General features: G+C 45.7%; 1 protein-coding gene across 3 annotated transcripts in view; it reads left to right on the plus strand.

The window, feature by feature from the left end:
• VILL (villin like) overlaps positions 1–13,201 on the plus strand; it is a 31,950-nt gene that overhangs the window by 17,759 nt on the left and 990 nt on the right. For all 3 annotated transcript variants that reach the window (XM_068673333.1, XM_068673332.1, XM_068673334.1), the window contains exons 7-19: positions 16–215; positions 304–382; positions 1,230–1,328; positions 3,562–3,715; positions 4,726–4,826; positions 5,448–5,585; positions 6,149–6,307; positions 6,814–6,993; positions 7,553–7,698; positions 8,402–8,546; positions 9,250–9,438; positions 11,053–11,121; positions 12,339–12,593. In XM_068673333.1, coding sequence (XP_068529434.1) covers positions 16–215; positions 304–382; positions 1,230–1,328; positions 3,562–3,715; positions 4,726–4,826; positions 5,448–5,585; positions 6,149–6,307; positions 6,814–6,993; positions 7,553–7,698; positions 8,402–8,546; positions 9,250–9,438; positions 11,053–11,121; positions 12,339–12,593 — 1,914 coding nt within the window. The remainder of the gene's footprint in view (positions 1–15; positions 216–303; positions 383–1,229; positions 1,329–3,561; positions 3,716–4,725; positions 4,827–5,447; positions 5,586–6,148; positions 6,308–6,813; positions 6,994–7,552; positions 7,699–8,401; positions 8,547–9,249; positions 9,439–11,052; positions 11,122–12,338; positions 12,594–13,201) is intronic.

Genomic DNA, 13,201 nt, shown 5'->3' on the forward strand with positions numbered 1-13,201 from the left:
ATGATCCTTGTGCAGGGCCTCGCGTTGGCTCGTAGCATCAGGGACAGTGAAAGAGGCGGCCGCGCTCAGATTGGCATCATTGACAACGAGAAAGACTCCCCAGACCTGCTAAAGATCATGAAGATGGTGCTGGGGGAGAGGCGTGGGGAGCTCCGAGATGCCATCCCGGACACTAAAGCAGATGAATTGCAGAAAGCAAATGTCAGGCTCTACCAGTAAGTCTGGGGCTGGGCCTCTAAACCCCATCCCTTGCCACAGCAGGCACTGTGCAGCCTGACCCTACTCATTAACTCTGTCTTTCAGTGTCTACGAGAAGGACAATGACCTGGTGGTACAGGAGGTAGCCACTCGGCCCCTGACACAGGACCTGCTCCAGCACGAGGTGAAAGACATCAGCCTTTATAGCAATAAAAAGTGGTTCTCTTTATTTTCCGCTGAGCACCTGTTTCTATAGAATAACTCCATTTCCTGGAAATTATCAGCCCTTCTGTCCTTCCAGATTAACAGTGTCCTTCCCAAACAAGACAGCTTAGCCTTTACCTACAGCTTCAGTAGCCAGAGGCAGGCAGTGAAGCAGGTTGAAGCTATTCTAACAAGAGATGGCAAACCCACCCTGCCAGCCAAGGGCAGTGTTACCTTGGCAATCATAATAAAAGGAGAGTCAAAGCTGGAGGCCAGGAATAAATTCCAGATGGAAACAAGGCTTCTTAATATCTGATGTTCTGCTACAACTCTCCATCTGCAGCATTCAGAGCAAATTAACACTGTTCAAAAAATCGTGAATTTAGATATATTTTCATGCTGTAGCAAGTGACTAGTCTAAATCACATTCCCCCAGCCTGAAAAACAAGAAGCCTTTGGTCTCACAGTGGATTGTCACTTTGGACCACCAGCTCCCTGCAGAGGAGGCAGGCTGCCTGGCAGCCATCTCATCCTGCTGGGGTTCAGGATCCTGGTGCAATGCTTTTAGCTTCATACTGGGGACATGTAATAGTCATGAAGAAGAGGTCTAGGGTTGATGGTACTTGTTAGCCCAATTTTGAACCAGTAAATCCATCCTGTGTTACCTCTACTAATGGTTTACCAACAGTAAAACTCTGGAAGGCGATGAAATAAGCTAGAGCTACATCTAATCTAGGTCTTCAGGAAGAATCCAACTTGGGTAGGCTACAAGTGAGGATCTTTGCCTGAAGAGATCTTTTTACATATATTTTTTGATTTCTTCTCAGGATTGCTACATTTTAGACCAAGGTGGCTATAAGATTTATGTCTGGAGAGGAAAAGCCTCCAACCAGGAAGAGAAAAAAGCAGCCTTCACTCGAGCTGTGGTGAGTAGTGCAAACAATGTCGTGGGAGGTTAACTAAGCGCTAATCTAGATCTGACCACTAATTACAATTAAGAATAGGTCTTGAGGAGCTGGCCTGGGTAATAACAGAGAAAGAACTTCTAAGGGAGGTGCGATGACATAATGTAAAATGGTTATTCAGCAAATCTCATTAAGTGCTGTCACTGAGAGTACGAAGAAATTGGTTAAGGACAAGAAAATGTAAAAGAATAAATGCCATGTTACACAGTAACTGGTAGATTTGTGGAATTTGTTGCTTCAAGAAATGGTGCAGGCAGAGAGGATCAGCAGGGCTGAAAAGGGATTAGGCCAATTCATGGTCAACGGGCCCATAAACAGGTATTGAAGGGGGAGGCTCTTATAGCCTCTGTAACATCCATGACCCCATATTGTGAATATTAGGGAGAATGAAGGGATCACATTGCAAATAGCTACAAGGCTCACATGTTTTAGCTGAACAATATCTCTTACTGCCACTGTCCAAGGCAGCACGGATCACTGCTCTGAACCAGAAAGGCATGTCGTGTGTCCCCAACCAAGCGTAATACTTCTGAGCAAGTCAATGGGGAACTCAATTACTTGGGCTCTCTGAAAAAAACAGACTTGATATTAAGTGCTATAGGCCTCAATCCCAAGTCCATTACAGGCAACAAGTATTTTTTGGAGTGTCAATAGTCCCATGTGACTTTGAAGCTGGCACAGGGCTCTTCCACTTGGTAAAAAGAGATCTGTTATTAACCGTTACTAATTCAGATCAGTCAACCTGCAGAAAAACTACAGCTTCTGTTAAGGTAGAGCACTCCAGCATAGCACACAGGTGCCTATGCTACTCCTTCAAATAAGCTGCCACACAGTCGTTTTCCGGCAGAACATGCCTCAACACTTCCATTCAGACAGAGTTCGCCTCATGGGAGCCTGAGTGTGTAAGGCATTTGGTAGTTTTGCATGGTAGTTGGCAGGTGGAAATGAAGTCTACAAGGGAACTTAACTTTTAATTCATCTATTGACTTACGTGAAGACCATAAATGGGCTCATTTTCAATGAGATCTTACTTGGAGATACTGAACCTCAGTGCCCCCACCTTCAGTGAGATCCTACCTGAGATACCCAACTTCAATAACAATTACACCTATTGTCCCAGGGAAGAAAAGCTTAGATGAACTTTGACTCAAAACTTACCTCACAATCCTCTGTGCTCCTTTCAAAAGCTTAACCCAGATGCTTTTTATAGGCAATCAGCTCTGCAAATTCTGGCCCTGAGCTACAAATGTAGAACAACAGATATCTCTTACTTTCAGCGTGGCAGGTGGGAGGGATGGGAAGACCATCTGCTCTGCTTTTCCCTGGGGGTAGTATGTGGCTGCGGTATTTACAGCAGAAGATGAATGCTCAGAAAGCCCACGTTCAGGCTCCTTCCCTGAAACATGGCTGTCAGCATTGTACCTCCAGGTCATCCTGGAGTCTGCCGAGATAAACATGAGAGCAGTTCTCAAAAACCAAGCAATGACTTTGACATTGTGGCAGAACACAAATCATTTTTGTCCTTATCCCATTGTAAGCACCTCTGTTGAAGCACTCTTTTAACTCAATACCTGCTCTATTTCAAATAAATAATATTTTTTTTTTCAGGAAAATAAAATTAAAAAAAAAAAAAAAAAAAAAAACAGATTTATGAGAGTTTTACCCCCTTCAGAATATGTGTCACACTCTGGGGTATGTAACTGCCTCCATCCCTTCACTATCTTGGCATACATGCCCTCTACCATGCTAAAGGGAGGATAGGATCCCTGTTTCAGAGAGGGTCTTTTTGGCACAAAAGTAAGTTGAACTAGGCTCTCAGGTCATGGGCACATGCCATCACTGTTCTCTCCCCCTCCACTCACAGATCTATGACCAGAAGCTCTCCAAAGAGCTGAATGAGATAGAAGGAGGCTGTGCATTAGACCTATTGAGTTAGATTTTCTTCAGGACTTAAATGCCATGCAGAAATTAAGTTTAGGATATGATCCATCTGGCCATCCTCTAAATTTGTAGACATCTGCATAAGTCTGAATGCAAGTGTCTTCATCTCGGAGTGAATCCTGCCCTTCGTTATACTTCTGTGTTCAGCTGAAGGTGGAAGTTTGCTTTTGGGGCTGGTTTAGGCCACTTCTTCTTCCCATGTCCATGAGAACTGTGGTGTGTCCCCACTAATGCCCCTTTTCTACCCCATTAGGGTTTTATCCAGGCCAAAGGCTACTCTCCTTCTACCAACATTGAAGTGATCAACGATGGTGCAGAGTCAGCCATGTTCAAACAGCTCTTCCAGAAGTGGACAGAAAAGGATGAAACATTAGGACTGGGCAAAATCTATACTGTTGGCAAAACTGGTGAGTATGTTTTCAGAGCAATGACTTACCCTGCATTTGACTTTGCTACCTGTGATAAGCCACAGCTGAAGAAACATCACTCACATTAACTGTTCCCTGTCCTCAGCTCTTTGAAAATCCAGTGCACGTTCTTCTCATGTTCTGTATTTTCCACCTTCTTCAGTAGAAACAATGATTCAGCAATTGAACAATGTTCAAAACTGCTGGGGCTTTTCGCATAAACCAAACTGCCACTTATTCCAAATGTGAATGCTGGCAGAAGATCAATCTCATCTGAAAAAAAAAATGTGTGCAGAAAATTCACACTTGCAGAACTTCTTAATTTTCTTTAGAGAGGGCTAATGATGAACCTGCTAAGGAAGTGTTGAACAACATTCTGCTTTCATTTACACTGGCATCCACCCAAGCCCCTCCTGACGTCAATGGAATTATTCTGTATTTACACCAGTGTAGATGGTGCCCCCATTTATCATGCTGCTGAAGTGAATATTGCAAGGCATTAACCCCAAAGAGTAAACATTGAAGAAAGAGATCTTCCTGACAGAGAGAAGTGACAGAGATGCTGAATGTCTCCATCAGCAATATCTTCAGAGATGCAAATACCCTTCTTTTGCAAGTTCTCTCTCCCTGCTGTCCATAAATACTCTCTTTATCATGAGCTGAAAAACTGTAGGCATTCTAGTTCTAAAAGCAGCATTCAAAAAATGAGGGAAATATGTATAGATTTGGAAAACAATTATGACTTTTTGGTCATGAGATAACTTCTATTTTTATCTGCCAATCATCACAACTTTCCAGTAAAGCGCTATATGGGCAGTTGCCAGCCTGTAACAGATCAACTCTGGAGTGCGTGAGCTCTTGTATATCCCGAAATCAACATTTGCCTACTGCTGACCGAGTTTTTCTTACATGCATAATGATTGTGTGTGTGTGCACAAGGGTGATGCGTAGGGTTTGTATATTATTGTGCATTCACTGGGTTCTTGCCTTTATTCTGCTGGTGCATGCAGCCAAGGTGGAGCAGGTGAAGTTTGACACGACTCAGCTCCATGCCAGACCAGAGCTAGCTGCTGAGCAGAGAATGGTGGATGATGCGTCTGGGGACATTGAGGTGAGAGAGCTCCTTTGGCTGACAGAGAATGCAACTACCAAAGAGTTTCCAAACTTCTCTGCCTTTTCATACAGCAGCTGTATGAGCTGTGCCCACCTGTCCTCCCCAAAGTAGCATGGTTGTGGCCAGAGCAATCTGCTTACAAACTCCAACCAAGCAGCAGTTACCTCTAGGGCATTTCTCCTCCAGCCCATGTCCACCAGAGAAAAGCAGCCACCAAGCTGAACCCTCTCCTGCCATGTGCATAGGGCACGAGGCTGAATCAGGAGCAGCTCCCTTCTCACACTGTCCCCAAGTTCAGTCTATATTACATGTGTCAGTGCAGAGCAGAGGCCACTCTCTTTTTCCTGTGGCCTTCCATGGAAGACAGAATTGGTTGAGAGATGAGCCATGGGTCTGAGAAGCTGCACCTCCACCTCCTTGAGATCCACTGACTGTTCAGTTATGGCACATATATTATGACAGTCACTAGATAGACATGACTTTGCCAGCAAGCACTTTAATCAAGCTGGGGGTTGTCTTTCCAGATGAAGACCTGAACATCAGTGGTCTTTTGGCAAAGGGGCTGTTCTGTCTTCACGTTGACTACACTGCTGCTCACCAACATGTTTCTCACACTAGGTGTGGAGAATTGAGGACCTGCAGATGCAGCCGGTGAATCCCAAGACATACGGGCAGTTCTACGGAGGTGATTGCTACCTGGTCCTGTACACCTACCTCAGATCAGGCCGGCCTCACTATGTCCTCTACATGTGGCAGGTAGGTCAAACTGAAACAGAAGGGACTGTGCTGTGTCTGCTAGAAGCCTGAAACTCAAAGAAAGAGTTGCACACAAAAATCCTCAGTAAAACATCCAGAAGAACTCACGTGTCCTTTGCTCATCAATTGTCCACTTGGAATCATCCCAAGCTCTGCTTTGTAGGCTGCATGGACACTGAGCCCAAACTAGCATCAGGCAGAGAGCCAGCAATGTCATAGAGAAGTGGTGAAGGGTTATAGGACTCACAATGCTGAGGTTAAATCTTGTAGTCTTTCAGATTGTCCTTTAAGGCCTCAGCTCCTAGGGTCTACTGAGTGTATGAATACCAATAGCTCTGCTCTTTAAATTATAATTTCCTTTCCTGGAATGCATGCTTTTCTCTAAAGCTTTGAAAATGTGATCCTAAAGGCTTCAAAAGAATGAAATAAATGAAATGTAAAAATCAAGTCATTTTTAACTTTCATTTTATTGTACACAGGGCTTTGGATTGGCAAGATGTTACACTTTTCAGAGCTTTACACCCTTCCCCTCATCATGTTGCATGTTGCATCTTCTTCCCTAGGGTCGCCATGCTTCTGTGGATGAAATCACTGCCTGTGCCCTCAATGCCATTGAGCTGGACAAAAAGTACGGGGACGAAGCTGTGCAAGTGCGTGTGACCATGGGCAAGGAGCCAGCACACTTCCTGGCGATCTTCAAGGGCAAGCTGATCATTTACGAGGTAACATGGTTTGTGTGCATGGTCAATGGAAGGTGAAAGCAGCAGTGATGGATTGGCAGTGACAATGGAAATAGTCCAGAAAAATGGGCTGGTATTCAGGAAGAGATCCTGCCAGGTCCGTATGGGCTGGCATGGGAAAATGGTGGAATATTTTTAGCTCTTCTTTTGTGGGTGCAAATAGAGCCATCATTGCTGTAATGTGTTTTCATCCCCCTCCCCTTCAGTTTACATGGCAAGTGCTTTGCGGACTCTAAGATCTGCTGAGCATCTTGATGGGAGCCGGTCAAGATGCAGAATAACCAGGGAGCAATGTAGAAGTTACAACATGTGGGTTTTATTCTGGCCTGGAACCAGAAGTTATTTGGACTTCCTCACCTGCTCTGTGCAGGCCCGTGGTCTGTTGCTGTGTGGGGTGCTGGGAAACCAAGTCTTCTTCCCTCAAATTAGTTTTACCTGGATTTGCACCCTCACCTCCCAACACCATCCTTCTCTCTGTTGCCTTGCAGGGTGGCACGAGCCGGACTCAGAAAAGCACGCCCGAGCCAGCGATCCGCCTCTTCCAGGTGAGGGGCACGAGTGAGATGAACACCAAGGCCACGGAGGTGCCAGCCCGGGCCTCCTCTCTCAACTCCAACGACGTCTTCCTGCTGGCCACCAACCAAGTCTGCTACCTGTGGTGTGGGAAGGTGAGACCACCGTGATCCCAAGGGAGGCAGCCCCAGGGGGATGAAATTGTTGACGTGGGTCTTGAGTCTCCTGCCTCCACTGAGCCGTGGAGGTATAGCCTTGGGCACAGAGCCCATTAATTTCAGCGGAAGAAGGTGAACCCAGGAGAAGGCTTTGTCTGGAGGATTAGCAGTAAGACAGCCCTTTCTCTTCAGAAGTAACTTACCTTGGGATTCGCGTCATCCCATTTTACATGTTCATACAGCTTTCACCTGAATAAAGCACCCCAGGCTATACAATTGTAAGAAACTAGCAAGATTTGGGCATGCTCATTTAACCTCTTCTAGTCTGCTTCAGGATGAGATGTGTTGTTGTGCCTCGGATGCCATTGACTGCAATGATTGTCCCTTCAATGACTAGAAATAGATTCTTAGTGACCAGCTCAGATGAGACCCTCAAAAGCACTGAAGCGTGTCTAAAACTCTCTGGAGCAGTGCGGAGATCAAGACAGTTCAGCCCCACTGATAAGTTTCCCCAGTCTGCCACTAACTCATCCTCAATCTTCTGTCCTGAACCTAGGGCTGCAGCGGAGATGAGAGGGAGATGGCAAAGATGGTGGCTGACATCGTCTCCAGACGGGACAAGCACACCATTCTGGAGGGACAAGAGCCAGCAGAGTTCTGGGAAGCGCTGGGAGGCAAAGCCCCTTACGCCAGTGAAAAGAGGTAATAGTGACTGGGTGGTTCCTCTGGGCTTGCCCAGGGAACATTAAATAAAAGATCAGACCTTTGCAGGAAGGTGGGTAAGCACTTTGATTCCATATCCTCACCAATGGGAGGACTAGATCAGAATATTCCCAAAAGCTTGGTTTCACGCTTTCACATCAGAAATCACACCAGAAATTTTTCACATCAGAAATCACACCAAGATGACTCTTGTCTTGGTTTTGGGTATTGGGTTGGATGGATTTCCCCACGGTAAATCCATTTCATGTTTTGTCATAAGAGTTACATGGCTCACATCCTCTGTTTCCAGCCATTACTGGCCTTATGGGCAGCCCCAGAAGATTCACAAAACTGAATTGGCATTTAAGCAACCTGGAAATCTGCAGCCCTCAGAGCTGGAGACATGCTCCTTTGCAACCAAGTGATCTGATGTGGCTTTCACCTGGCAGCAGGCTCTTCTCCACAAGGAGGGAAGGGTTCTTCTGCCTTTGCCTTTGGGTGGAAAAAGTTACCTTTAACATAGTAAAAATGGTCCAAATAGGTTGTGCAAACTGACGTCGCTGAATTTCAGGCCCTCTGACAAGTGCTGCCATGTTTCCATTCCATCCTGCATGGTCATGACTAGTAGTGGCAGGGCCCAGTGGTAAACCACAGGGGAAAGGTTTTCATCTCAATTTTTCTTTCCCTGTCATGCATGAGGAAGGTTTCAAGAGCAGATCACACACTACCAGCCTCGCCTCTTTGAATGCTCCAACCAGACAGGGCGGTTCATCATGACAGAAGTGGTGGGCTTCTGCCAGGAAGACTTGGACGAAGACGATGTCATGCTGCTAGACACTTGGGAAGAGGTCAGCACAGACTCCCCTACCCTCCAGACATATTTTCAAACAGGTTATGGCTTAATTCATATGTGTCTGTCATTCAACATGAAAATGAGGGCCATATGTGTTCTGCCCTGTCTCTAAACCCTTCCTGATGCCTGGTCAGACAAGCAGGCAAATGTCTAATTCTTCTCACCTAGGTAAAAACACTTCAGTGAGGCACTATTGTTAGCCTGTCTGAAAAGCGGGAAACTGAGGCACAGAAAGCAAAGCACTTTGGCCAAGGTTGCTTAGTGTGTACACTCAGTGTGAGGAATGTAGTTCCTCCTAATCAGGATGGTTTCAGACACAATCTAAAGACAGACAATAGTTTTTCCTCCTTCCTTCTCCTCTACTCCCAGACTAGATGTTTTCAAAGCAGACCAAAAGCAATCAGCTCCCATGTTCCTGGAGAGCAAAGGGCATACCTGAGCTTAGTGCTAATAGTCCTGAACCAGGGGCTCAGGTTTTGGCTTCCTTTTCTCCCTATTTTCTGAAATATTTATGCTTTGTGCCTGTCAAAGCAAAATCCTTCCTGACTGGGAGTAAATCTGAGATAAAAATCCCAGGTGGTTATTGGAAAACAACAGTTGCAGTCTTATCTCCACTTCACTTGTCAGGGGAGAACAAAGAGCTGTGTCTGCACAGGTCCTAACTGCTCTCTGGTCTTCAATGCCTTCTCTCATTCCAGATTTTCCTTTGGGTTGGCAAAGCCTCCAACACATATGAGAGGAACGAGGCAATTGCCTCGGCCAAGGAGTATCTCAAGACCCATCCAGCGGGGAGAGACTTGGCAACTCCAATAATACTGGTGAAGCAGGGTTGTGAACCCCTCAACTTCACAGGATGGTTCAACGCTTGGGACCCCTACAAATGGAGTGTAAGTTGTTGGGGTGTGAAGAGCAAACCCTCCCCATGACCTTTCTCTCAGCAGCTTCTGTTTCCTCATCAGCAAAAAGTACCTGTTTGGTGCAATGGGCTTCCGCAAATATAAGTAAATGTGCTTTAACTCACACCTGGTTTGTGTACAGCATGGTTGGATGGAGGAAGGAGCGATGCACTCATCCATCCAGACCATGCACCAGCTGGTCCAGCCTGCCTGGGGGTGCAGCACAGAGTTTATTTGGAATAAAGGGCAACCCTGGAGGAGCTTCAGTGGTTAACAGACCTGGAACAGCTCATGAGGAAGCAAGCTTGCCAGGCTGCACCCAAATTCCTGCCACCCGATGGCACCTGTGTGCACAGTTTAGGAAAGGAAAAGCATTAGGATGATGAGCAGCTGGGAAAAGCTGAGCTCCCAGGTGGTGTTCCCCTGGACCCTTCTGCAGTGGGTTGCCACTGATTGTCCCTTCTCTCTCCTGTATTTTCTACAAACATTATTGTTCAACCTATTCACAAGCAGTCTCATCTTCTGGTGAATAAATCTGTGAATAAATCCCACACTGGAGCCTGAGGGAGGACAACCAGGGCGGTGGGTGAAAATACCCAGGGGACTTTACACCGCAGGAAATCTCATATAGAGAGATTTTTCTTCTCTAGAAGAATTTGCATCATCTTTATTTGCAGTCTCTAAGGTGGTAGGAAATCATTCTTAAAAGCTGTATTTGGACAGATAAGACAGCATCTCCCAGAGCACTGACCCTTAAAACAACGTTGATGCTTAGAACAAAGGTCAGACCTTGATTTTTCTAAGGAACTGCTGAAAAATAAGGATACAACTTATAAAATCCATACATCTAAATGTATCCCCTATAGGCAGTTTTAACAACAACAGACAAGCCATTCAAACTGCTAACATCCCAGAAACATCTGGTGTTTGTGTTCCTTGCTCAGTTTTGGGTCTAAATGTGTTTGTTCTGCAGTCCCTGTGTTTGTGTTGTTTGTTCTTATTGGGGATCTTTGCTGGATGGTGCTGCTAAGAACTGACATCTCCTGGCTGTTTAGGAAAACACAGCCATCAGCTTGCCAGTGTATCTAATACATTCCTTTTGTAGGAGCTAAAAGGTACCTGGTCACACATGGCACTAAAATGTCTGGGACTGAGGCTTTCAAAAATCTGTGGCTAAGTGAAACAGTGAAGTAAAAAAAAAAAAAAAAAAAAAGGGAAAAACAGAAAAACATCTTATTCCAAATTTGCAAATTTGCAAGATTAAAATTGCAAGATTAGTTTAAAATTGAGAAGATATCAATCTAGCAGTAAATATGATTTCTCTTTATCTGCCTTCTGTTCTCTGAAGTTTTTATATTTTCTGTGTTCACCTGTTAGTTTATAACTGCAGAGGCTAAAGTTCATCTGTTTTTTGTTTTCAAGTGGCAGCTCAGACTGGCTCAGTCTCCTGGTTCCAGGAGCTGGGAGTTAAAGGAGACACTAGCTGCCACCCCAGGGAGCACCACTGGGCTTTAAAATTCATACGATCTCCTGACCTTGTTAGAGGACAGGAGCATGTGCTAATTAAAGGTGACCCATGCTTCTAATAACTCTCTTTACCTTTAGGATGGCAAGTCCTATGAGGAGATGAAGAACAGCTTAGGAGACATGTCGGCCATATCTGAGATTACAGTGGTGAGTGGCTTCGAGGTGGTATGGGTGGGAAACACCTGGGTTTAAACACCACCGTGTCCCCCAGCGTACCATAGAATCACGCAACCACAGAATCATTAAGTCTGGAAAAGCCCTCCAAGATCATCAGGTCCAACCATCCCCCTACCACCAATGTCACCACTAAGCCATGTCCCCAAGCACCACGTCCAACCTCTCCTTGAACACCCCCAGGGACGGGGACGCCACCACCTCCCTGGGCAACCCATCCCAGTGCCTGACTGCTCTTTCTGAGCAGAAATGTCTCCTCATTTCCAACCTGAACCTCCCCTGGCGCAACTTGAGGCCATTCCCTCTGGTTCTATCACCAGTTACCTGTGAAAAGAGGCTGAATCCCAGTTCACCACAACTAACTGCTTGAAGAAGAAGCTGTAATGGCCAGAACAGATGTGGGGACCTCAAACTGTCAGGATCAGAGCCGTGCTCCTCAGTGAGAAGCAGAAGGAGTCGTGGTTAATAACCCATAAATACACCCAGATCTCCTGGGCCTTTTCCAGTCCTGTACAGAGGCACCTGAGGGCAGGAGACTGGTCAGCTGCTTTCTAAACTACACGTGCAAAAGTGTGCAGCTAACAGAGAATAAAATTAATATCTGCATGATCAGTTTGCAGTGCTGTGGCCCCAAGACCCCAGAAATGGGGTCCCTGGTCAAGAAGGACACAGTCTAGTGGGATATCCTGCAGAGAGATCACAAGGTCCCATCAATCCCAAAAACTATTGTCACATGGGATCGGTTCTGCTCTGGACAGGAGCAGGGGGAAGGTTGGAAGGATGTGGTAGGGGCTTTGAACAAGGAGATGCCAGCACAGCAAAGGGGACACATAATTTAGAAGTTTCAGACATGGTAGATATCTAATCTTACTGTCTGTACTCCCATGTGCATCCTCTCTCTGCCATTATCTTGAGAAAAATGAGACTACTTGAAGTGTCTTCAGTTATTTCTAAGGGCTCTCAACAGGGCTGTGCTTTTAACAGTCCTAACATCTTGATGTAATGTTGATGGAAGTGCTGGCCTGATGTTTTAGTGTCGACTTTCTCCTTGATGCTTTGGCTCTCCAAAGCGGCAGAGCAGCAGATGTTCTGTGCCAGGAACAGTCCCTTTAACCCCACCAGAAAGAAAGACTTGTGGATAACCCCCAAGTTGCCTTGCTTCTCTTGACATCTTTTCCTCCATTTGGCAGGACCTTAACAACATCAGCCTGAGCAAGAAAACCCTCAGCATGACCAGTTTGGCTGTTTCAAGCACAGCGAGTGCTTCCCCCGAGTACAAATCCCACTTCAACCACACCGACAGCAGCAGCTACACCAACAGCAGCAGCTACACCAACAGCAGCCCTTTCCCAATGCCCAATGGCGAAGGAATCTACTCCCGGGAGGTGCTGATGAACAAGACCGTGGATGAACTTCCAGAAGGAGTGGATCCCACTAAAAAAGAGGTGACAGCACTGCCGGTTTGATGTCTTTGTAGCTCAGCCTGGAACTTAGTTGCAGGCTAAGAGCACAGGCACCTTGGGTTATTAAATCCTACTTGAGGCTCAAGGAGATGACAGCTAGACATGGAGCTCTATTGAAAAAGCAGGAGTTTGATGTGAGAGGAAATTGTGGTAGTTTTACTGTAGTTGAAATACTCCTCTTTTTTTTTAATGGAAGAAAAGTGAATTTTAAATAGTTAATTAAAAAAATATGTTCTAAAGGCAGCTCAGAATGAAACCAGGAGGTGTGTTTTGCCTGGGCTGTAGGTTTTTATTTTCATTTGAAACTCCTTCCAGAAGGGATCTTGGTATTTTTTGTTTTTGTTTGTTTGTTGTCAGAAGCTTAGATTTCAGCAAAACCCACTGAGAAGGGCAGGGAGGAGCACCATATTTCAGCCCCACACTTTTGCCAACATCTGTAGTTGAGTGCAAGCAAGCTGTTGGGAGAGACACAGGGGAATGCTTCCCTCTGTTTCCTACAACCCATGTTTGACCAGTTTCTTGCCCTAGCAGACCTTCAGGCAAAGACCAGTGTCATAGCCAGATTTACATCTGGCCAGAGAGCTGCAGGG

The sequence above is a fragment of the Anas acuta genome, chromosome 2 (genome assembly GCF_963932015.1).
Source record: "Anas acuta chromosome 2, bAnaAcu1.1, whole genome shotgun sequence".
Lineage (NCBI taxonomy): Eukaryota > Metazoa > Chordata > Aves > Anseriformes > Anatidae > Anas > Anas acuta.